At 48.7% G+C, this 26,401-nt stretch overlaps 1 protein-coding gene across 1 annotated transcript in view; it reads right to left on the minus strand.

The window, feature by feature from the left end:
* LOC135197488 (claspin-like) overlaps positions 1-26,401 on the minus strand; it is a 269,392-nt gene that overhangs the window by 40,492 nt on the left and 202,499 nt on the right. Inside the window, 1 exon segment of the mRNA XM_064224552.1 lies at positions 16,813-16,964. Coding sequence (XP_064080622.1) covers positions 16,813-16,964 — 152 coding nt within the window.

Here is a 26,401-nt window from a genome sequence, read left to right on the forward strand (position 1 = left end):
GTCTGATTTAGGTAACATTAGTTTTGCTATACCCACTAAACAATTCCTGGATCTAGTTCGACTCCTAGTGTCCTCAAGTCTTTTCTTTTAACAATCAATGATTTAGGCAAAAGTTCGGTGTTTAAACAGTCTTCTTTGTCTCCCATTCTTGCCAATTTATGCATGGAATTTGTTGAAACTGAAATTCTACAGAACTGTGAACCTTCACTAAACCCATTTTTTGGGTAAGCTACGTGGATATTTTCATTATTTTTAAAAGTAACCCTTCAAATTTCGACAATTTTCTTCGGTACGTTAATGGAATTTTGCCCCCTATTCAGTTCACAGTAGAACATGAAACAGATGATACATTGACATTTTTAGACATTGAGTTACCATGACCAAGTAACTTTCACCTTTCAATTTACAGTATATCATAAAATAACCAATGCAGAAACATATAAATTTTTTCTCCTGGCACAATAATGAAGTTAGAATCAACATCTTGGTCAATTTTGTTTTGAGAGCTTTGAAAATGAAAATCTGCGACCCCAACTTCATTGACATAGATTTCACAACCAAAGATGTTTTAAACAAACTTTGTTACCCTGAACAGTTTATTAATAACACTTTAAAAAGCCAGAATATTGTAAATAGATTCCTCAAAAGAAAAAGACAAAAAGATATTTACAAATTGTCTTGTGCTCCCTTTTAATCCACACTAAAACAGAATACGGAAAACTGTAAACAAAAATCAGTGATAAAATCAATATATATAATTATAACAAACCATTAAAAGACATACAACAATAGTACAACGAATCACAATAAACATGTTGGTGTTTATGAAATTCCCTGTTCAGAATGTGACTAAATATTTTGGGGAAAGTGGTAGAGGGTTGCCCACAAGAATTGGGGAACACCAAAGAGCATACCAGTTGCATGCTTGATCACCATATAAATTGGGTAGAATCTAAAGAAATTTTTAGATATAAGATGTTGGCATAAGAAGACTAGTGGAGAGTGCAGCGATAGATAGTGGTTTATCTATGGAAGGCAATAAATCTTTCACACAGGAATATAAATTCACCAGCGATCTTTATTTCCAGGAAAAATATTAGGTAAAGGTTTAAAGAAATAAAAAGACCCTTATGATAGTATTCGTCTTTTTAGCCATATTCTGATGCTGTGATTGCCTGCCTCCTCTCTCTCAATCTCTCTCTCTCTTCTCGTCTCTCCTCTTCTCTCTCTCTCTCATCGTCTCGGGTTCTCTCATCTCTCTCTCTCTCTCTCTCTCATTCTCATTTTCATTTGGTAACTGCTGAAGACCATCAAAACGACCGCATTGGGCAAGGACCAATTAGACGTTCCAGACGACTGGTTCCACAGTTCATAAACGAGTAACTTATTTTGACTCTTTTTATGTTTACTTGGATAGAGTGCTACATCAATGTGTCAGATTGAAAAGGGGAACCGAACAGATTCCGAAAGCTATCCTTACTGTTTTAAATTTAAATATATGTACATTTAATAACTTTGGATTTGTTTCTTCACTTGAAGACTCATGCTACTCTGAGTATTTTTTCATTATTATTATTATTATTATTATTATTATTATTATTATTATTATATCATTACTATTAATATTTAAAAATATTAATAAACAGTTTATACATGCACCATAAAAATTCTCTCATCTCAGTAAAAGAGAGAGAGAGAGAGAGAGAGAGAGAGAGAGAGAGAGAGAGAGAGAGAGAGAGAGAGAGAGAGAGAGAGAGAGAGAGAGAGAGAGAGAGAAAATTATTTTTATTATGTTATTTAATTTACATATACAATCTTGAAAACCTATTCATTAGAAAAAAGTTAACCATTTCTGCAGAGTTTCTCAAGGATTTGAAAATGTTTTTGCGCTCACATTTCCATGAAAAACTTGCATATGATAATTAGTTAGGTTGCAATGAAAAGTTTGCACTATCGTGAATTTGCACAACTGGAATTGCATGAGGCTGAGGTATTACTGTACATAATATACCTAACAGAGGCACCATTAACCAGTTATTGGCGCCATAACCACCATAAATATGACAATTTGTCGAAAATTGCATTTTTCCCAACTATACAAACCTGAGGTCCTTTGACAATAGGAAGGTAACTAGCGGCAGCTGGGACGGTCGTAAGCTTTGAACAAGGGAAGAACGGTAGTTAACTGCTTGTCCGATCGTGCGCGCGCCCGAGAGGTGAAGAATCACTTTTGCTTTAGGCCCAGGCAAAAAGTTGCAGAGTGAGGGGTGGCATGAGGTGGGACTATATGTAAAGGACCTCTGGTTTGTATAGTTAGGAAAAATGCAATTTTTGACAAATTGTCATTTGTTCCGATACGTAATACAAACCCTCGGTCCTTTAACAATAGGAAGACTCACCTATTGGTGGGAGGAATCTGAGTCTTTTTGGTGAACATACTGGTGTTCGTCCAACCTTGGAATGACTCCCTGGTCGTAAGAGCGAGGGAGGTGTCCAAGCCTCTGTCCGATTGATCGGGGTGTGCACCGCAGGATCAATGGTCAGACCTCTGAGCCGAGTACTAAGAGAAAGGCAAGCGTATCTCGTTGTACTAGCAAGCAAGAACTTGTTCCTTTACCAAAAGCAACATAAAGTTATGGGTTTGTCTCAAGTAGGCATCCACTCCCTCCCCCTTGTTGGAGGAAGTGGAGGATATTTGCTTTTATCCCTAACTAAAGGAATAGATTGGGGCTCTGTCGAGTAGCTTACCTGCATCATATTCCTTTCCAGCATGGTGACGACCGTGACCCTCTGCCCACAGGTAGAGGGAGAGAAAGATGGGGAAGAGAAGCCAGTCGCACTCTCATTCACACATTCATTCTTACAGTCACAACAGGAATCGATGCTGTTCTGCCTGCTCGGGTGCTGGGTAAGCTTACACATGTTGAGCAGCCACCACAGGTCCCAAGGAAAAAGTATCCAATGACTTGTGGGCAATATCCCGAAGGTAGAAGGACGTAAAGGTAGTCTGGTTGGCCCAGACACCTGCCTTCAGGACCTGCGCCACGGAGAAGTTCTTACGGAACGCCAAAGAGGGTCCAATACCTCTGACTTCGTGGGCTCTCGGACGAAGGGTACGGGTGTCGTTACTACCATCAGCCTCGTACGCCCTCCTGATCACCTCATGCAGCCAGAAAGAAAGCGTGTTCTTGGATACTTCTTTCTTGGTAACCCCAATGCTAACGAAGAGGCGTCGACACTCAGGCCTGAGGTGTCGAGTTCTCTTCAGATAGAGCCGTAGCGCCCTCACAGGACAAAGCAGCATCTCATCCGTATCGTGTCGGTGAAATCCATTAGGGAGGGGATCGTGAAAGAATCGAACCTGTCGTCAGGGATCGATGGATTCTGAGTCTTAGCTACGAAGTTCGGGATGAAATCGAGCGTCACAGATCCCCATCCCCTGGTATGTTTAACGTTGAAGGACAGACCATGAAGTTCCCCTACTCTCTTCGCCGATGCCAGGGCCAGCAAGAAGAGGGTCTTGAGGGTCAGATCCCTGTCTGACGACTCTCGGAGTGGCTCGAAGGGTCTTCGAGTCAAACTCCTAAGGACGAGAGTCACGTCCCACTCAGGGGGCCTGAGTTCCCTAGGTGGGCAAGACCTTTCGAAGCTCCTCATAAGCAAGGAAATCTCGAACGAGTTCGAGATGTCCAGTCCCCTCAGTTTCAGGACAAGGGCCAGAGCGGCTCTGTATCCTTTGACTGTGGGTACTGAGAGGAGCTTCTCTCGGCGAAGAAAAACAAGGAAATCCGCTACCTGCTGAAGAGTGGCTCTGAGAGGAGATAGACCCCGTCTACGACACCAACCACAGAAGACGGCCCACTTCCCCTGGTACACAGCTGCAGAGGACTGTTGGACATGTCCAGCCATCTCTGTTGCTGCGCTACGAGAAAAGCCTCTCGTTCGCAAGAGATGGTGGATAACAGCCAGCCGTGAAGTTGTAGGGACTGGACTACTCGGTGGTACCGTTCTACGTGTGGCTGGGCTAGAAGGTTGTGCCAATGGGGCATCTCTCTTGGTGCTTCCGCAAGAAGAGCCAGCAGGTCCGGATACCAAACGGCCTTCACCAGGATCATCCTGAGATTTGGAGTGGCCAGCGCTCGGCTGATCACTTTCCGAATCAGACAGAAGGGAGGAAAGGCGTAGACGAAGAGGTTGTCCCAGGGGTGTTGAAGAGCGTCCTCTGCAGCTGCCCATGGTCCGGCACGGCTGAGCAAAACCCTGTTTTTTTTTTTTTTTTTTTTTTTTTGTGCCGGGTGGCAAACAGATCTATGACTGGACGCCCCCACAGGTTGAAGAGCCTTTCCGCCACCTCTGGGTGTAGAGACCACTCTGTTCCTATCACCTGATCCGTACGGCTGAGCTTGTCTGCTACTACATTCCTCTTGCCTGGAATGTAGCGTGCTGACAGCTCTATTGAGTGATCCGTGGCCCACTCGTGCACCTGCACGGTCAACTGGTGTAGCGGGAGAGACACTAGGCCCCCCTGCTTGTTGACGTATGCCACTACTGTGGTGTTGTCGCACATCAACACCACCGAGTGTCCCACCAAGTGGTCTTGAAACTCTTGGAGTGCGTAGAACGCCGCCTTGAGTTCCAGAACATTGATGTGAAGGTGCTTGTCGTGATGGTCCCACACACCTGCAGTCAGCAACTCCTCCAGGTGTGCGCCCCATCCCTCGGTTGATGTGTCTGAAAACAGCAACATCTACGAGGAGAGAGAGAGAGAGACGAGAGAGAGAGAGAGAGAGAGAGAGAGAGAGAGAGAGTGCGAAGAGGCACTCCTCTTAAGAGGTTCCTGTCGTCGAGCCACCAGGCTAGGTCCTGCTTCACTTTCTACGTGAGGGACACGGGGAAGTAAGGTGGATCCTTTACCTGTGACCAACTCTCCCTTAGTCTCCACTGGAGACTAAGAAGTCCGTGAGGAACTAACTTCTCGAGTGACGACAGGTGGCCGATCACGACTTGCCATTGCTGAGCTGCCTGTTCCTGCCGAGACAGGAACCGGCCGGCTGCCTCCCTGAATCTGCTGATCCTCAAGTCTGCGGGGCGGACTTGAGCTGCTACCGTATCGATCAGCATACCCAGGTACTTCATCTTCTGCTTGGGTTCGAGATCGGACTTCTCGTAGTTTATTACAATCCCCCGATTTTGACAAAACTTTAGAAGTCGATCCCTGTCCTGCAGCAACTGCGAGCGGCAGCTCGCCAGGACTAGCCAATCGTCGAGATACCTCAGAAGACGTATCCCGTGCAAATGGGCCCAAGCAGACACCAGAGTGAACACTCGCGTGAACACCTGTGGGGCGGTTGACAGACCAAAGCAAAGTGCCCTGAATTGGTACACCGTCCCGTCGAAGATGAAGCGGAGGTACTTTCTGGAGGACTGATGGATGGGTATTTGGAAATACGCATCCTTCAAGTCCACTGAAAGCATGAACTCGTTCTCCCTGATGGAGTCGAGCACGGACCGTGCTGTCTCCATCCTGAAACTAGTCTGGCGAACAAATTGGTTCAGGGGAGAGAGATCTATCACCGGGCGCCAGCCCCCCGATGCCTTCTCCACTAAGAAAAGGCGGCTGTAAAAGCCTGGTGACCGATCCTCGACGATTTCTACAGCTCGTTTGGTCAGCATGGTCTTGATCTCCTGCCGAAGAGCATCGTCCTTTGAAGAACCCTGGACATAAGTCTGAAGATGGACCGGGTTGGAGGTGAGGGGTGGCCGAGATTCGCAGGGTAGTAGATATCCCTCCCGAAGGACGTCTACTATCCAGGTCTCTGCACCGTAGCGCTGCCAAGTTGCCCAGTGGCTCGCCAGGATCCCCCCACTTCCGGCAGCAGGTGAGGGGGAATGCCGTCCCTAGCGTTTCCCGCCTCGCTTCGACTTCTTCCCACCACCTCCTTGGGGAAAGGAGGGCTGGGAGGAGGGCTGGTTACGGCCTCCTTTAGCAGAAGTTGAAGCAGCAAGAGTCTTTCCTATTGGCTTCGATGGAGCAGCCGTCTTAGCAGCCAAGGAAGCGCTAGCTAAACTCTTAGGCTTAGCCGCAGTAGCTCGAGGTTGCCCAGAAACCTTCGAGACTGCCTGGTGAACCAGACTGTCACTGTCATTAGTGCGCCGTCTCTCCACCGCAGCGTCCACCATCTCTTCAGGAAAGAGAGAGGAGGAACTCTTGATAGGTCCGTTGCGAAGTCCATTTACCGCCTCACGCCCAGTCCCCTTGGCTACTCATGTAAGGACTGCGTCTCTACGACGAAGCACCAAGTTGGCCCACAGGTTTGCCGTCTGATGGGCGAGGTAGGAGAAGGCCCTACCTCCAGACTGGCACAGTCTCCTGAACGCCGGGTTGTCTTCAAGGGCAGAGCCCCCAGAGTCGGCCGTGACTTTGGATACTGTGAGGGACCACAGATCCAACCAAGAGACTGCCTTGAATGCTGCCATAACAGTAGATCCAGGGCGAGTGCCTCCTGCTGCGAGAACCAGAGGTTCTTCGACAGGAGCTGCTGCAGGGACACACCTGGAGTTAGCCTAGCTAGCTCCGGGTTAACCTGTTTGGGCGGTATTGGATCTTCCGATGGCACGTAAAATTTCCGCTGTCGCTGCAGAGGAGGAGGAAGTAGCTTGGAAGACCGTCCTGACTTCAGTGAGTCCTCTCGTCCTGAGACGAAATTCTCCACTTGGTCAAGGACTGAGTCTGCAAGCTCCGATCGCGGCAAACCCACCGTCAATTTGGGTTCCCTCTCGGGCCCCAAAATGACTCGAGCCGGCCGGGACGTGGGCTCGGATTGGTGGCGGAAGCGGGCAATCCAGTTCCCCCAGGTCAGTTGTGCTGACGAATCAGCGCGTTAACCTGGGCAAAGTTCCTCTGGATCTCGGGAGTTACAGCGTCCTGAGGAGTAGGACCGTCCAGTCCCTCCAACAAGAGCAGCTCCCGAGACCCTCCTCCTTCAGAAGGAAGAACAGCAACAGACCCCTGATGGTCTCTTCCAGTCACTTGCGCGTACGACCTGGCTGGTCCTAAGACCATACCTGGCACGTGCGGCGTCATGACGGGATCGTGAGCGGCGCACCTCTCACGATCACTCCTAGCTACTCGCCTCTTCCCGCCGTATCCCGAGGAAGTTGAAGGTAGTGGAGAGGCAGACCTGCATGCTCCCCCCCCCCCCCCCCCCCCGCTTGCTGGCAGGACCAGCGTATGTGGGGGGCTGCAGCCGATCACCAACCAGCGGTGGGGATTGATCTGCAGGCCTGGCTGTGCCGCTCACCTGTGGCGAGCGGCTCGACTGAGCACGTCGACCCCGGTCCTGTGCGTCAGACGAGCTGCTGCTGGTCGCCCTATCCGCCCGGTGCCTGTGGGAGCGGCGGTCAGGTGACCTGCAGAGCTTGCTTTCGCGGTGAGACCGGTGAGCGTCCTTGCGGCACGTCAAACCGCTGGTACCAGCCGAGGCTGGTACCGTCGGTCGAGGGGACCTCTTCCCAGCCTCAACCCGTGGCTGGTCAGAGACCGTCACGTCAGCCTGAGGTACCGGCTGGTCGCTACGAGAGCGGCCGCTGGCCTGGCGAGTCACCTGAGCGGCTCTCGACAGTCTTCTGCTCCGTGCCTCGGTCTTGACGCTGAGCGAACTCGGGCGTCTTAACTTTGGCTGCACGGTCTCCAAAGGAGACCGTACACTCGGAACTTCTCGCGGACGAGAAGCGAGCCACCGGACCTGACTTAGCGGCAGAGCTGCTAAGGTCAGGCGAGGGAGTACAGCGGTAGCTGGTACAACCCCTGACCCTCCCCCGGTCCCCGTCTTCTTCTTTTCTCAGCAAGAGGAGATGGGCCCCGTTCCTGAGGGAACAGGAGGACCAGCAGAAGAACCCCCCGTCACACCGAGAGACGGGCCCTTCGAAGGTCCCGAAGGAGCCTTCTTAGGATTAGATTAGATTATAAAGTTTTTGGCACATAGCCAAGCGCCGGAGCCGAGGGGCCATTCAGCGCATATATATCTTAAGAATAAAAAAATTCGCTATCACACAAAGAAACATACACACAACCGATCTAACATACAAATCATTCATTCATAAAAACCAAACAGGAAACCTAAAACAATTAAAAGATAATTAAACAATTCGTAAAAAGACCAATATTTTTAAAAATGTTCATAATTTGCTCTGCCTGAGCACCCTTCACCTAAAATATCGGCAAGTGTCTTATTTGCCAGCAAACAAGCTCTACGTTTGGTTTCAAAATGAGGGCACTCCACCAAAATATGCACCACAGTCAAATCCACATGACAGGTGGAACAGCGAGGAACCTGCCTATCCGCTCCACTCATCATTAGATACCCGTGAGTATATTTAGTGGCGCCAATACGTAATCTAGCTAAAACTATCTCAGACCTTCTATCCAGCCGGCTATGAGGCCAAGGATGAACAGAAGGTCTAATCGACTTTAATTTAAGATTTATTATCTAAAGTAGACCAGTGGGCCTGCCACTGTCTCTACAATAAAATCGAATGGTAGTTTTAAAATCGGAAACAGGGACGCCCATGCTGGAAATGTGCCTAAGCCTAGTTGCAGCCTTAGCAGCAGCGTCGGCTCGCTCATTCCCAACAATTCCAACATGGGACGGAGCCCAACAAAACCTAACAGAAAATCCTCTTCTATTAATTAAAAGATAAAAACAAATCTTGTACTTCTTGCACTAAAGGGTTGCAAGAGACTAGGCTTTTAAGAGAAGATAAAACACTTAAAGAGTCGGTAAAAATAGTAAAAACCTTGTTAGTATAAGAACTATAAAAAATATACTTAAGAGCAGTCAAAACTGCCAGCAGTTTCAGCTGTAAAAACAGAGGAATTAGATGGAAGCTTCTTTTTAATAATATTATCACTAGTCACTACAGAGCAACCAACAACATCAGAACCCTTCGAACCATCAGTAATATATATGTTGAGAATCACCATGTTCAAAAGCATGGTCCAAAAAAACTTGCCCTCAACTGATCACCAGTTGCTGATACTCCTGCTGTCCCTAATTGGGCAGATTTTCTAAGAGTGGCCTATTCCCCAGGATTGAAAATTTTGAGGGCGAAATTTCAGCTACTGCAGGTAGTAATCCCACCTCCCTGGCAGAGCTTGCTAGTCGAACTTCAAGCGGCTTTGGCAGTCTAGGTCTATTGGGGCTCTATCAGTTGGTTCTCTAACATACTTATAATTAGGGTTCAGCTTTGATTGTAAGTACTCTGATATGACTCTCAAGCCTAATTCCTCCCTACGGATAAATAGTGGGGGAAAACCTGACTCAACATAAATAGGCTTTCTACTGGAGAAGTTCTATAGGCTCCCGTACAATTACGTAAAGCCAAATTATGGACAACATCTAATTTCTGCAGTGTTGTCTTGCATGCACAACCATAAATTGACAACCATAAATCAATTTTTGCTTAGGCATAAAATCTGGTACATCCTCAAAAGGTATGGGTGATTCGATCTGCCCCCCAATTAAAATTAGATACAACTTTTAGAATATTAAGACGAAGCGTTCACGTTACATACAAACTTCATTAACATGTTGGAGCAAAAGTTAATTCTTATCAAATGTAATACCTAGATACTTAATGCTATCTTCATAAGGTAAAATCGAATCATTTAAAAACAGCGTAGGGATCTCTTCCACTCTTCTTAATCGGCAAAATCGTATAGCTTTGGTTTTTTCTGGTGAAAATTGAAACCTTTAGCACTGGCCCATAATGTTGAAGCATTAATAGCAGTCTGGATCTTTTGACAAGCTTCGACAGCTGTAGACTTGCTACAGATATTGCATAATCATCAGCAAAGGCCAGACCATGCACCCCGACAGGAACTTGTTCTAGTAGGCCGTTGACAGCTACATTAAAGAGTGTTGGACTAAGGACGCTTCCCTGAGGTAACCCTTCTTCTTGAGGGTAAGCAGAGGAAATGTAAGAGCCCACTCTTACTTTCAGGTAACGTTCTGACAAAAAATCTTTCAGACAATAGAACAAATTACCCACAACACCCCACTCTACAAGTTGCAAAAGGATACCCCCTCGCCAGGTAGTGTCGTAGGCTTTTTCTAAGTCAAAAAACACTGCAACAGTCTGGTTTTTGCCACAGCAAAAGCATTCTGATCTCCCGAGTAAGGAACATCAAAGGGTCAGAAGTACTTCTATTTTTCCTAAAGCCAAACTGTGATTAGATAAAGATTCTTTGAATCCAAATACCACACAAGTCGAGCATTGACCATCCTCTCATAAATCTTGCTAACACAACTGGTTAGAGCAATTGGCCTATAGTTCTTAGGAAGGAAGGAATCTTTAAAAGGTTTTAAAACAGGTTACAATATCAATATCTTCCAAGACACTGGTGAAGTTCCCGAAAGATACAAAAACTGTTAAAATGTCTAAAAGAAATTGTTTTGTACTTCTAGGCAAAATTAAAAATCATGAGTACAGTATATCATCTCCCCAGGAGATGTTGGGGAAGATAACGAGATTGCTTGATCTAATTCTTTTTCATGGTGAAAGGAAGATTATATGACTCTTAATTTGAACTAACAGCAGGAACAACCGTGGTGGTACCGTCCCTAATATTCCTGAATGCAGTAGAGTAATGTAGGGCACTAGATATATTGGAGAAATGCCTACCACAAAGGTTTCTGCAACTTCTCCAGAATCAGATATGAGGAAGCCATCAATTTTCAATATAGGCAAGGGAGGTGGAGAAAATTTCCTTGCAGCTTTCGGATCTGTTCCAGACTAATGACATAGGGGAATCATATTTTAACTCGCTATATATGATAAACGATTCCCTCTTTGCCTGCTTAAATGTTTTCTTTTGCTTAGCAGAGCTCTTTTATAGATAATTTTATTGACCAAGCAAGGATAATCTACGATATATCTGTAGCAAGCTTGTTCTTGTTATCTTTCGGCTCAAGGCACATGAATCGCTCCACCAAGGTACTAGAGGACGACGAGGTTTACCAGAAGTTCGAGGAATAGACAGCATGGCACCACACAGCAATATATTGATTAATATCATAAGCAGATGTTGGGCTCTGAAAATCAGTTATCTCTTTATCAACTACAGTAAGATTTTTGATAATCACCCCAGTCAGCCTCCCCACCTTCCATTTTGGTAAACATGGAGATGGAATATTTTTCATAAACTTTAAGTGAATGGGCCAATGATCACTGCCATGATCATTCTGGTCTACTACCACTGATAATCTAACCTCAAAGACGAAGAGCAGATAGTGAGTCAATGGCTGAATCAGTATTATGAAAAACATCATGTCTTGTAGGGGAACCATCATTCATTAAAAGTGATGGTCATTTAAGTCAAGCAAGCTGTTCTATTATTAAACCCCACCGGTCGCAGTTTGGCTCTCCCCAGAGGGTGTGCTTGGCATTAAAATCCCCCACCCCATCAAAATGAAGGGTTTAGGAAGCGGTCTATCAGTGTCTGAAGATCGTTTAATTCTAGCTGACATTACCCTGCGCATCTGCAATCTTACTTTCTAATGTTTCGTCCCGCATCCGCAATCTACTAATGTGGATCAAGGTAGAGAGAACAAATTGTGATCCATTTACAATTAAAAATGTTTGGACTGCACAAGCCTGCAACACAGTGTTCAATTGAACAACCCTGTGATTAACAGACTTGCGGACTATGATGCCTGTGCCTCCCTGAGCCAAGTACACCTATCAGGGTGGAGACCTGTGAAATGAATAATTAAAACCCACATTGGGTGTGTGCTCTCCCAACTTTGTCTCTTGTAGACACATCGCAGATAAATCATGTTCCCTAAACAGAACCCGAACTTGCTCTCTATTTGGTATAAATCCACGGATGTTCCATTGCATGAGAGCCATTATTTAGAGGAAGGGATCTTAAAATTCCCAAAATACTAATTTAGGAATCTGTGTCCTGGTGAGAGAGATCTTATCAGTTTTACCAGTACTATTTGACCTAGATCTAGGTGTTACAGATCTTTTAGAAGATGGGCTTTCACTTGCCCTTTCAGTTTTACTTTTGTTCTTTCTACGATTGCTGAGTGACCGTGAATGAGGCGAAGAGGGAGAAAGGGCCCTCTTCTGACGAATAAAGAGGGCCTCCATCTCCTCACCGTCATCTCCACGGTGCACTGTAATGACAGGATCAGGTGAGGGCTCAATGTCAGGCAATGTTCCTGACAGAGAAAAGTCGTCAACAAATTGAGACCTGGCTTGAACCCTTGAAACAACAGGGTCCCCTGGCTTGACCAGTGTCTCTACAACATGAGGAGCCCCGCCAGAGGGCCATGAGAAGCCCCACTAGGGGGGGGGGGGCCGTGGGGAGCCCCACCAGAGGGGGCGTGGGAAACCCCACCAAGGGGGGCATGGGGAGCCCCAACAGGGGGGGCACGGGGAGCCCCACCAGAGAGGGCATGGGAAACCCCATGAGGGGACCCCCGGGGAGCACCACCTGAAGGGGCACCAGAAGTAGCAATATCCGGCTGTTGTGCCTTCAAGGCATCTGAATAAGTTTTCTTTCCCAACAGCTTCTTGGCCTGTCCCACACTGATGTGTTCAGCGATAGATTTAAGTAATGCCTCTTGTTCTTTTTTAAATTCACTGCATTTATCTCGGGCTCGATGGTCACCCTTACAGTCACACAAATTACCGGTTTCAGAACATTCCTCATGCTCAGGCTTGCCACACGATTCACAAAGTTTATTTCTGGTGCAAACATTTGAGGAGTGTCCAAAGCCAAAAACATTTAAAGCACTGGAGCACTCGGTCTATAAGGACGAACTTTCATAATTCATTGTCAAGAACAATTTCAGATGGCAAAAAAGGACTTACAAATGTTAAAATAATCATAGACGAGCGGGGCACCTTGAAAACCTTCCAAACCACGTTCGGACACATCTCCAAAATTTCACCTCTTCGTCCATTTCATGTAAATTCATTGAAGATGACACCCTTTGCATAACTAAAATTATAGTGAGGTTTTACCTCTTTTATCATACCTTCAGGATTAAGCTTTAAATTTAGGAGCATTACTGATTGAACATGGTCTTGGCATGAACTAAAAAACTATTACGCCCAAAGCGAGTTACTTCTGGGCTCCCCAACATTGCCGATCTTCTGGCTTACCAACCTTTTCACCTTGAAGAGGTTGCCTCTCTCACCATGAGTTGTAATAATCAACCACTTAGCTGGGTCTGGTGGTTTGGAGGTTTTTACTTATTTTACTTGAATCTTTAGTTTCAGTTGGTGGTCTATATATCTCAAGATGCCTAGGGACCTCTTCCGCCCCCCTCTACAAGTCCAACACTTATAGAGTCTGACCTAAACTCTCTGTAGGCTCTGTGAGCTTCCGATTCGTTGTTGAAAAATATCCAAAATTCAAAACAACCATAATTTTTGCCAAGATCTTATTCCGTAATTCTTTTACGTTTCCAAATTTACAAAATTCATTAAATAAGGTATCATAATTCCAGTCTAAAGGACTGGTTTTACATACAAAATGTTTGTAACAAGGAGCTCATTTGAAAAAAGGCTCCAAAGTCACAATAGAGGAATTACCAAAATTTTCCTTGTCCTTATCCTTGCCCAGTCGTCAACAAAAGGTTTGGTGTCTCCATAAGACGTACAATTAATGATGCGTCCAGTAGCCCCCACCCACCAAGGAGCCCACATTTAGAGGACAGTGTATCCCATACAGGGCTGCCCTAGGGGTACACCAGATATACACCCCACCCTCAGGGCTTAAGGCGTCATGATGTCCGTCGAGATCAGACCCAGCACTAAGAGCAGGGTTTGACATATAAACTTTCCCCTCGCTCGACCACGTTAGGTACTCGAGTTCTACGGGTGAGGTGGCATGCCAACCATCCTCACCCTCCACCAAATCCATTGAGAAAGTCCAAATCATGTCCAAAAAACCAATCCAAGTCCTCAAACATAAAATCCGTGCCTTATAGAGGGAGGAAGCAGAAGGATGAAAAGTTTTAGTAAAAGGAAAAGGGCTGACTTATTTAGGTTGGATCAACAGCTGGGCACCAAGGCCCAGCAGAAAAGTAGTTCCACCAGGCATCAGGGCCCAAGCTGCTGAACCCTAAGCCCCCCATCCTCGGCAAGGCTTCAGCATCTTAGGGGGGGAGGAGGCAGCCTTCTTCTTCTTCGGTTTGGAAGCCTTAGAAGTCGAAGGGGGAGAGGCGGCAGCAGACGACGAAGAAGACGATGAAGACGATGACGACACCTTCCTCTTCTTCCTCCTCTTCTTTGTCAGCTCTCTCAGGACGGACGTCAGGTCTTCCATCCAGGCTGGAGCCGGGGCAATTGCCGAAGCAACACAGCCCGACTGCCCACCTGTCCGGAAAAGACCTGAGTCTGGGGCGCAGCATTCCATGACGAGACGCGACGTGGGCAGGGGCAGGCACGGCAGTTACAGCAACAGCAGGTACAGCAGCAGTAGAAGCGTCATGAGCGGCTGGTCTCACAGGAGCAGCGCTAACGGCTGGGCTAGCGTCAACAGGTATGGCAGGTACGGCATCATAGTCGGCGTCCCAGGCGTCTTACACTCAGCCACCGTCATCCTAGGAACAGGCGGCAGGTCCAGGGAGAACTCTTTGCTTGGCAGCGGAAGTCCGTGGTCAGCAGCACAAAGAAACCAGGTGGAGGTGGCACGCCCCTCCTTGGCACGGCAGCGATCGGGGTCACTGAAGCAATATGCGGCGTATATACCAGGTGCGGAGGGGCAGCATACCCTGGAGTCGTCAAAGTAGTTGTAGTAGTGGTCACCACTCCATGAGTGACCACTGCCGACCCCGCCAACCGCTGAATCAAGCCCTGGATACTGGGGACGCCCTGCAGTCCCAACGACGCCCACACCTGCCCAAGGTCGTCACTCACAAAAGGCACACCTGAGGGAGGAAACACTGGGTCAATTAGAGGGGCACCCTCACGCTGGGGGAGGACGAACCCCACCCAGAGCGGACGGAAGACCCCAAATACAATTGTACATACTGGGTATAGGGCGGGCCCGCCCCCTCCACCACTCGACAGATCGAATGAGGAGCAGGACTCCGAAACCGGCCCCCCCGCAGGGGAAGGCGCGAAACGTGGGGGCTGAGCCGGGGGTAGGAAGGATGACGAGGTATCCATCACCAAAGGAGTCGCTGGAGAGCTTTCCGACGACTCCTTGGCTGGCCTACGCCTCTTCCTACCCTCATACAGCACCCACTGCGCCTCAGACCAATTATTACACACATTACATGGATCGGTCCGAGAGCATTCTCGCCCCCGGCACCGAGAACACAATTCATGTGGATCAAATTCTGGGAAAGAGCGGAAACCGCCACATTTACGCCCCTCCAGCCCGGGACACACTCTACGGGCGACCGGAGGGCGCGGCGAAAGCTCCATTTCCAGATCCATAATAAAAAATTCACTTCACAATGAAAAAATGAAAAGAGTACTTACAATTTCAATCACTACCAATCAAACAAACCAGCAAGAAGGAATTGTAAACATTCAGAGCACACGACCAAAATAGCGGGCAGAGGAGCGATGACGAAGCACGTCCTGTCACACCACGGCCGAAAGCAAAAGTGATGCGCACGATCGGACAAGCAGTTAACTACCGTTCTTCCCTTGTTCGAAGCTTACGACCATCCCAGCTCCCGCTAGTTACCTTCCTATTGTTCTAGGACCGAGGGTTTGTATTACGTATCGGAACAATTCCAAGTTTCAATTAATGGCGGTTTTCACTTATCAGCACCCCCACCTATAACCGGGGACTGCCTGTAGTGAAGCTCTCAGGAGTCTCCCTAATTGCACTCCTTTATACTACATACTTGTTTGTTTGTTTGTATGGTGCTTTTACGTTGCATGGAACCGGTGGTTATTCAGCAACAGGACCAATGGCTTTACGTGACTTCCGAACCACGTCGACAGTGAACTTCTATCACCAGAAATACACATCTCTCACTCCTCAATGGAATGGCCGAGAATTGAACCTGCGACCACCGAGGTGGGACGCTAATACCATACCAACCACGCCGCTGGATGGATGTATGATATTTAGGGCTAAAGCCCAGGCACTGGGGCCAAGAAGGCCATTCAGCGCCGTAATGAAGGTTAAATAAGTTGAATTATGGTAAATGAATTAATGAATTAGTGAAGGAAATGATTTATAAAATTAGATGTGGCTAATAAATAAATTAAAAATATGAATTTTAAAAATGAATTGAGTAATATATATTAAAAAAATAGTTTAATGTCTTTAAAAATCTGTATATGATATATAAAAATTTATCTAAATATTATTAAAAATTTCTATACACTTTAAAAAGGAGATGAGAGCAGAAATGTCTTCTTCATCTCCCAAGATATTTGAGAGGGATTTACCCTGGAAATATCTTTCCCTTTGGTTAAAATATCTGGGGCAAACCATCAAAATGTGCTCCACTGTTAGTATCTTGTCACAGTAAGTAGTACACACTGTGGCTGCTTCCTTCTAAATAAACTGATGGGTTAAATAAGTGTGCCCAATCCTTAACCTCGTTAAAATAACCTCTGCTCGTCTGTCAAGCTGGAATGACGAAGGCCACGGCTGTATATTTTTCCTAATACTTCTATACTTACTGTTATTGGCAAGAAGAGGAGAAGTCCACCTTTCTTGCCATTTACTTAATACATAAGACCTAATAGGACAACCACGCCGCTGGGGCGCTTATACTACATACTGTTGAGAAAACTCATAAACAGCAAAAAACTTCGACTCACTTGATCTCGCAGCTCATTTTCATCATAGGCTTCTAGGTCACCTTCTTCTAATTCAAGTTGATCTTCACCTCTTTCCTCCTCATCCTCTGACACTTCTATATCCTCATCAGACAACTCAGCTTCCTGATCCAAAAAATCTGCTCGAATACCACTGAAATAGATGAATGGAATTCAGAACCTTCATACGTACTGGACAATATTAATAAACACTCCAGTGAATTTCTAGGCATTCACAGAGGTCAAAATCCCAACTTATATCTTCAACTGGGCTACATATATATAAAAATGAAATACTAAATACGTAAATACTTTGTAAGTTCCCATATAAAATGTTTCGATGGTTTTTTTAAACTTGTTAATTGTATGGTCTGCAACAAAATCAATATACTTGACTATTTCCAAGTCTTTCAAAATATTTTTATAAGGGTATTCAAAATTAAAAATACTACTTTTGACCTATATGGCAAATGACTGGATGCATAAGAAAATGAAAAAAGAAAATGGATATGATAAAACTGGACAAATACACTAATCAGCATCTTTTAAGCTTTTCCCTGATTCAAATGCATTCAATCACAATTTTTTTTTTCTTTTTTTGTGCAACAAGTTAAATATATATTTAAGTATACAAAACTGTAAGAGTGGATAAATCAGTATATTGTGTGTTAAATTTAAGGCTGAATGCAGTGATGCCCAAGTGCACTGGAGTGGGAAGGAAAATACTACTGTAACAACCTCTGCTCAGTCAAAAATAACAATTTGTCGAAAATTGCATTTTTCCTAACTGTACTAACCTGAGGTCCTTTAACAATAGGAATGTAACTTGCGGCAGCTGGAACCGGTCGTAAGCTTTGAACAAGGGAGTTTGATAGTTAACTGCTTGTCCGACAGTCTGAGCACTGCGCGACTGGGAGGTGAAGAATCACTTTGCTTTAGGCCCAGGAAAAACAGAGTGAGGGGGTAGCATGAGGTGGGACTATGTGTAAAGGACCTCAGGTTTGTATAATTAGGAAAAATACAATTTTCGACAAGTTGTTATTTGTTCCGATACGTAATACAAACCATTGGTCCTTTAACAATAGGAAGACTCACTTCTTGGTGGGTGGAATCTGAGTCAATGAACAGACTGGTGTTCGTCCAACCTTGGTTCCCTCCCTGATCGTAAGAGCAGAGGGAGGGATCCTAGCCTCTGCCCAATGATCGGGGTATGTACCGCAGGATCAACGGTCAGACCTCTGGACCCAAGTAATAAGAGGGAGGCCAGCGTACCTCTTAAAACTAGCAAGCAAGAACTTGCTCCTATTGCAAGAGGCAATATGAAGTCATGGGTTTGCCTCTTGTTGGCTTCCACTCCCCCCCTTCCTTGTTGGGGGAAGTGGTGGATAATTGCTCCTATCCCTAATGAAAGGGATAGGATGGAGCTCGGTCGAGTAGCTTACCTGCATCTGTCTCCTGTTCAAGTGTAGTGACGACTGCGTCCCTCTGCTCACAGGTAGAGGGGGAGAAAAAGATGAGGAAGAGAAGCCAGTCACACTCATTCATTCATCCATTCATACAGTCACACAAGGATGCGATGCTGTTCTGTCCGCTCAGGTGCTGGGTAAGCTACACAACCTGTTGAGCAGCCACCACGGGTCCCAAGGAAAATGTGTCCAAGGACCTGTGGGCTATATCCCGAAGGTAGGAGGTGAAGGTGGTCTGGTTGGTCCAGACCCCTTCCTTCAGGACCTGTGCCACGGAGAAGTTCTTGCGGAACGCAAAGGAAGGACCAATGCCTCTGACTTCGTGGGCTCTCGGACGAAGGGTACGGATGTTGTCGCTACCATCAGCTTCGTACGCCCTCTCCTGATCACCTCACACAGCCAGAAAGAAAGTGCGCTCTTGGATACGTCTTTCTTGGTCACCCCGGTGCTAACGAAGAGGCGTCGACACTCAGGCCTGAGGTGCCGAGTTCTCTTCAGATAGCACCGTAGCACCCTCACAGGACAAAGCAGCATCTCATCCGAAGGATTCTGAGTCTTCGCTACGAAGTTCGGGACGAAATCGAGCATCACAGATCGCCATCCCCTGGAATGCTTGACGTCAAAGGAAAGACCATGAAGTTCCCCTACTCTCTTCGCTGATGCCAGGGCCAGCAAGAAGAGGGTCTTGAGGGTCAGATCCCTATCTGATGACTCTCGGAGTGGCTCAAAGGGACTTCGAGTCAAGACTCCTAAGGGCGAGAGTCACATCCCACCCCGGGGGGCCTGAGTTCCCTGGGTGGGCAAGACCTCTCGAAGCTCCTCATTAGAAGGGAGATCTCGAACGAGTTCGAGATATCCACTCCCTCAGTTTCAGGACTAGGGCCAAGGCGGGCCCTGTATCCTTTGACTGTGGGAACGGAGAGGAGCTTCTCTCGGCGAAGAAAAACGAGGGAATCCACTACCTGCTGAAGAGTGGCTCTGAGAGGAGATCGACCCCATCTACAACACCAACCACAGAAGACGGCCCACTTTCCCAGGTACACAGCTGCAGAGGACTGTCTGATGTACCCAGCCATCTCTGTTGCTGCTCGGCGAGAAAAGCCTCTCACTTGCAAGAGATGGTGGATAACAGCCAGCCGTGAAGACGAAGGGACTGGACTGACTGGTGGTACCGTTCCACGTGTGGCTGGCAGAGAAGGTTGTGCCAAGGGGGAATCTCTCTCGGTGCCTGAGGCCATTTGGGAGCCACCAGGATCATCCAGAGATTCAGGGTGACCAGCGCTCGGCTGATCACCTTGCTAATCAGACAGAACGGGAAAGGCGTAGACGAAGAGCTTGTCCCACGGGTGTTGGAGAGCATCCTCTGCAGCTGCCCATGGGTCCGGCACAGCCGAGTAGAAAACCTGTAGTTTCCTGTTGTGCCGGGTGGCGAACAGATCTACGACTGGACGCCACCACAGTTGAAGAACCTTTCCGCCACGTCTGGGTGTAGGGACCAATCGGTTTCTATCACCTGATCCTGACGGCTGAGCTTGTCTGCTACTACATTCCTCTTGCCTATAATGTAGCGAGCTGACAGCTCTACTGAGTGAGCCACAGCCCACTCGTGCACCTGCAATGTCAACTGGTGAAACGGGAGGGACACTAGGCCCCCCTGTTTGTTGACGTATGCCACAACTGTGGTGTTGTCGCACATCAACACCACCGAGTGTCCCATCAGACAGTCCTGGAACTCTTGGAGAGCGAGAAACGCTACCTTGAGCTCCAGTACGTTGATGTGAAGGTGCTTGTCGTGATAATCCCACATGCCTGCAGCCTGCAACTCCTCCAGGTGTGCGCCCCATCCCTCGGTTGGCACGTCTGAAAACAGCAACATCTCCGGGGGGGAGTGCGGAGAGGCCCTCTTACGAGGTTCCTGTCATCCAGCCACCAGGCTAGGTCCTGCCTCATCTCCTCCGTGAGGGTCATGGGGAAGTACGGCGGGTCTCTTGCCTGTGACCAACTCTCCTTTAGTCTCCACTGGAGAGACTGCAGGTGAAGACGCCCGTGAGGGACTAACTTCTCGAGTGATGGCAGGTGACCGATCACGACCTGCCACTGCTGAGCTGGCTGTTCCAGCCGAGACAGGAACTGGTTGGCTGCCTCCCTGAATCTGCTGATCCGCGAGTTTGCGGGGAATACTTGCCCTGCTACCGTATCGATCAGCATACCCAGGTACTTCATCCTCTGCTTGGGCTCGAGATCTGACTTCTTGAAGTTTACCACAATCCCCAGATTGCGGCAGAACTCAAGGAGTCGATCCCTGTCCCGTAGCAACTGCGAGCGGGAACTCGCCAGGACTAACCAGTTGTCAAGATACCTCAAAAGTCGTATCCCTGATGAGTGGGCCCAAGCAGACACCAGAATGAACACTCCCGTGAACACCTGTGGGGCGGTTGAGAGACCGAAGCTAAGTGCCCTGAATTGGTACACCGTCCCGCCGAGGATGAAGCGGAGGTACTTCCTGGAGGATTGATGAACGGGTATCTGGAATACACGTCCTTCAAGTCCACTGAATGCATGAAGTCGTTCTCCCTGATGGAGTCGAGCACGGAGCGTGCTATCTCCATCATGAACCAACACTGGCGAACGAATCGGTTCAGGAGAGAGAGATCTATCACCGGGCACCAGCTCTCCGAAGACTTCTCCACCAGGAAAAGACGGCTGTAGAAGCCCGGTGACTAATCCCTGATGATCTCCACAGCTCCTTGCTCAGCATGGCTTGCACTTCCTGCCGAAGTGCTGCGTCCTAGGATGATCCGGAAACGTAAGTCTGAAGGTGGACCGGGTTGGAGGTGAGGGGTGGCCGAGACTCGAAGGGTAGTAGATACCTCTCCCGAAGGACGTCTACTACCCAGGTCTCCGCTCCATAGCGCTGCCATGTTGCCCAATGGCTCGCCAGGCACACCCCCACCTTCCGGCAGCAGGTGAGGGGGAACGCCATCCCTAGCGTTTCCCACCTCTCTTCGACTTCTTCCAAGCTCCCCGTCGTGAGAAGGAGGGCTGGGAGGAGGGCTGGTGACGGTTGCTCCTTGAAGAAGTCGAAGACAGAGTCTTTCCTCTGGGCTTCTACGATGCAATCGTCTTGGCCGCAGAGGAAGCGCTAACCAAACTCTTGGGCTTGACCGCAGTAGCTCGAGGCTGCCCAGACGCCTTCGAGACTGTCTGGTGGACTAAACGGTCACTGTCCACTGTCGTCAGTGTGCCGTTGTTCCACCACAGCGTCCACCATCTCTCCTGGGAAGAGAGAGGAGGAACTCCGCACCGGTCCGTTGCGAAGACCCAGAGCCGCCTCACGCCCAGCCGCCCTAGTCACTCGGGTGAGGACTGCGTCCCTATGCCGAAGAACCAGGTTGGCCTACAGGTTTGCCGTTTGGTGGGCTAGGTAGGAGATGGCTGACCACAGGTCTAGCCAGGAGACTGCTTGGAATGCCGCCATGGCGGTGGATTCGAAGGTGAGTGCCTCTTGCGGCGAGAACCATAGGTTCTCTGACAGGAGCTGCTGGAGAGACACCCCCGGAGTTAGCCTAGCTAGCTCCGGGTTAACCTGTTTGGGCGGCATGGGGTCCTCCGATGGCACGTAGAATCTTCTCTGTTGCAGTAGAGGTGGTGGGGGAAGTAGCTTGGAAGACCTGCCAGACCATAGCGAACCCTCCTGTCCAGAGACGAGAGCGTCCACCTGGCCCAGCACCGACTCAGCCAGAGCAGATTGCAGCAGACCCACCTTCGTCCTGGGTTCCTTCTTAGGACTCCAGAACGACTCGAGCCTGGACGTAGGCTCAGAAGGTGGCAGCGGCAATCCTTCCCTGAGGTCGTTGTGCTGACGAATCAGAGCAATAACCTCCGAAAACGACCTCTGGATCTCGGAAGTGACTGCGTCCTGTGGAGTCGGACCGTCAAGTTCCTCAAGCTAGAGCGCCTCCTGAGACCCTCTTCCTTCAGAAAGAGGAACCGCAACAGACCCCTCCTGGTCTCCTCCGGCCACTTGCGTATACGATATGGTCAGTCCTAAGACCGTGCCAGGCTCGTAGGGCGTCGTGGTGGGACCGTGAGTTGCACGCTCCCCACGATCACTCTGGTTTGCTTCACTCTTTCCGGTGTAACTCGAGGAAGTTGAAGGGATCAGAGAGGAAGACCTGACGCTCCCCCCTGGCCCACCGGCAGAAATGGTGTGCTTGGGGGGCTGTAGCGATCGCCAACCCGCGGTGGCGATTGAGCTGCAGGCCTGGTCGGACGGCTCTCCGGGGGAGAACTGTTCTCCAGTCCCGAGCGTCAGAAGAGCTGCTGCTGGTCCCCCTACCCGCCCGGTCCCGGTGGGAGCAGGGCCTGTCCTCACGGAGTGTCGTGCCGCTAGAACCAGCCGGTTCCGGCAACCGAGGGGACCTCTTCCTTGCCTCAGCCCGCGGCAGGTCTGGGACCGTTGCATCAACCCTGGGTACCAGCGGATCGCTACGAGAGCAATCGCTGGCCTGGTGGGAGTCACCTGAGCGACTCTCACCAGTCTTCCGCTCCGTGCCTCGGTCCTGGTGCCGAGCGAACTCGGAAGCCTGAGCCTTGGCTGCACGGTCACCCGCGGGTGACCGCATACCCGGTACCTCTCGCGAACGAGAGGCCAAGACGGAACCTGATGTAGCGGCAGAGCCCCTAGCGCCAGGTGAGGAGGTACCGGTGTTGGCCGGTACCCCTCTGGTCCCCGTCTTCTTCCTTGCGGAAGGAGAGACGGGCACTGTTCCCAAAGGAACAGGAGGACCAGCGTAAGTTCCAACTGTCCCACCGGAGTGAGACGGGCCCTTAGAAGTTCCACGGGCAGGAACGATGTCGGCAGGGGTTGGTCCAGGTACGGCAGGAGGCGGGGCAGCGGCCAGCGACATCCTGGGTACTGGCAGCAGGTCCAGGGACGAGCTCTTGGGGCACCGGTAGTTGGGGGCTGAGGCGAGAACGGCGGTGTCACGACCCTCCTCGGAATACCTGGAAGTGGCACCTGAACAGCAACTGAAGGTGTTACCATAGTCACATGTTGAGTGTAAACAAGATGAGGAGGGGAGGCATAACCTGGGGTCAAGGGGGTGGTAGTAGTGGTGGTTACCGGACCATGTGTTACCGGTGCAGAGCCACTTGCCAGGTGTTGCAACAGCCCCCGAACACTCGGCGTCCCCTGGAGACCCAGCGAGAACCAAACCTGGCTGAGGTCGTCACCCGCGGTAGGCACACCTGAGGAGGCAAAGGTTGGGTTAGTAGGGGGGGTTCCCACTCGCCTAGGGGGGGACAAGTCCCACCCCGAGCGAACGGAAGACCCCGAGTACAACTGAATGTCGGGGTATCTCGCCCCCTCCTCTACCCTCGACGGATTGGGCGAAGAGAAGGAGCAAGAACTCTTCCCCCCCCCGAAGGGGAAGGAGCCGTACGTGGGAGTTGAGATGGAGGAAGGAAAGAAGACGACGTGTCCGTGACCAGGAGAATAGCCAGAGAACTTTCCGATGACTCCCTGGCAGGCTTACGTCGCTTCCTCCTCCCCTCATATCGCGCCCACTGCTCCTCCGACCACAATCAACAAATATCACAAGGCTCGGTGCGAGAGCATTCGCACCCCCGACACCGAGCACATAATTCATGAGGGTCAACCTCAGGAAAGGAGCGGAAAGCCCCACACTTACGGCCCTCCACACCAGGGCATAGTCTGTGGCTGATGGGGCGGCGTGGGGAACTCTCCAGCTCACGAGAATCCATAATAACAAAAATACAAAATGCACAAGTACTCAGTATTTTGACACAAGCACACTAGTATTAGAGAGCAAACCAAAGTTTTGAAGATACAAAGCATATGATGAAAGGCGGGCAGAGAGAGTGGAGAACACGTCTGTCACCCAGCGCGGCCGAAAGCAAAGTGATTCTTCACCTCCCAGTCGCGCGGTGCGCTGACTGTCGGACAAGCAGTTAACTACCGAACTCCCTTGTTCGAAGCTTACAACCGGTTCCAGCTGCCGCAAGTTACTTTCCTATTGTTAAAGGACCGATGATTTGTATTATGTATCGGAACAATAACTAAATACTGTATGCAAGCATGCTGATTAACTTGATATAAATGCATTGTGCCAAGTGGCTTATGAATGCTTATTGGGTAAAACACAAGACTTAGTCCTCTGAAATTGTGTATTAAGCTCGAAAGATGCATTATGTAGTGGCTTTTTGTAGAAGTAACCTAAGCATTGTTAGGGCTTATTCTCGTGCGTGCGAAAAAACTTGAGATGACCAGCTTGATGGCTTACTTTCTAAGTACATATACGGACTGTTTAAGGTTATGTGGTGTTGACAAGGTAGAGGGAATAAGGGTTGACAAGGCCTTGGCTCCACTAATATGAATAATTGAAAGAATGCTTTTTTGGGGGCTGAGACACTCTCTGCTGATCTTCCCAAAGGGTGATCAGATCTATTGTGTATCAAAACCCATTAATCTCACTTCTTTACAGAAAGTCAGATTTAATATGCACTCATGTGATCAGAACTCATCTGAGGAAAAGATCTGATTTAGTATGTATTAAAGGGTTTATACACTAAAGTGGACTCCTTGTATTTGCGTTCTCGACATTCGCAGATTTCTCTATGGACCATATCTACACATTACGTATTCATGATATTTTTCTGAGAAATATCCACAAATATAACAATTTGTCAGAAATTGTATTTTTCCTAACTACACAAACCTGAGGTCCTTTAACAAAAGGAAGGTACTTAGCAGCAGCTGAACCAATCGTAAGCTTCGAACAAGGCGGTTCGGTAGTTAACTACTTGTCCGGCAGTTGGCGGTCAGCTCGACTGCAAGGAGAGGAGTAACTTTGCTTTAGGACCAGGAAACGCAGTGAGGGGTGGCATGAGGTGGGAGTATGTGTAAAGGACCTCAGGTTTGTATAGTTAGGAAAAATACAATTTTCGAAAAATTGTTATTTGTTCCGATACGTATACAAACCATTGGTCCTTTAACAATAGGAAGACTCACTTCTTGGTGGGTGGAATCTGAGTCTTATGAACAGACTGGTGTTCGTCCTACCTTGGTTCCCTCCCTGGTCGTAAGAGCAGAGGGAGGGATCCTAGCCTCTGCCCAGCTGATAGGGGTGTGCACCGCAGGATCAGTGGTCAGACTTCTGGACCAAATTTATAAGAGGGAGGCAAGCGTACCTCTTATAAATAGCAAAAGGCAAGAACTAGTTCCTACTTCAAGAGCCAAAATGAAGTCATGGGTTTGTCTCTTGTTGGCTTCCACTCACCCCCCTTGTTGGGGAGTGGCAGATAAACACTCCTATCCCTACTGAAAGGGATAGGATGGAGCTCAGTTGTGTAGCTTACCTGCACCGGCCTCCTGTTCAGCGTAGTGACGACCACGTCCCTCTGCCCCCAGGTAGAGAAGAACAAAGGAGGAAGAGAAGCCAGTTACTCTCTCTTTCACTCATCCATTCATGCAGTCACACAAGGATTCGATGCTGTTCTGTTCGCTCGGGTGGTGGGTAGACTACACAACCTGTTGAGCAGCCACCACGGGTCCCAAGGAAAAAGTGTCCAAGGACCTGTGGGCAATATCCCAAAGGTAAAATGAAGTGAAGGTGGTGTGGTTGGCCCAAACCCGTCTTCAGAGCCTGCGCCAGGGAGAAGTTCTTGCGGATCGCAAGGGTTGTTCCGCAAGGGTTGGACCAATACCTCTAACTTGGGCTCTCGGACGAAGGGTACGGGTGTCGTCACTACCATCCATGTCGTACGCCCTCCTGATCACCTCACGCAGCCAGAAAGAGAGTGTTCTTGGAAACTTCTTTCTTGGTAACCAAGGTGCTAACGAAGAGGCATCGACACTCAGGCCTGAGGTGCCAAGTTCTCTTCAGATACCGCCGTAGCGCCCTCAAAGGACAAAGCACCATCTCATCCGCATCATTATCGGTGAAGTCCTTCAGGGAGGGGATCGTGAAAGACTCGAACCGGTCGTCAGGGACCGAAGGATTCTGAGTCTTCGCTACGAAGTTCGGGATGAAATCGAGCGTCACGGATCCCCATCCCCTGGAATGCTTGACGTCGAAGGAAAGACCATGAAGTTCCCCTACTCT

This window comes from Macrobrachium nipponense, chromosome 21 (genome assembly GCF_015104395.2).
Source record: "Macrobrachium nipponense isolate FS-2020 chromosome 21, ASM1510439v2, whole genome shotgun sequence".
NCBI lineage: Eukaryota > Metazoa > Arthropoda > Malacostraca > Decapoda > Palaemonidae > Macrobrachium > Macrobrachium nipponense.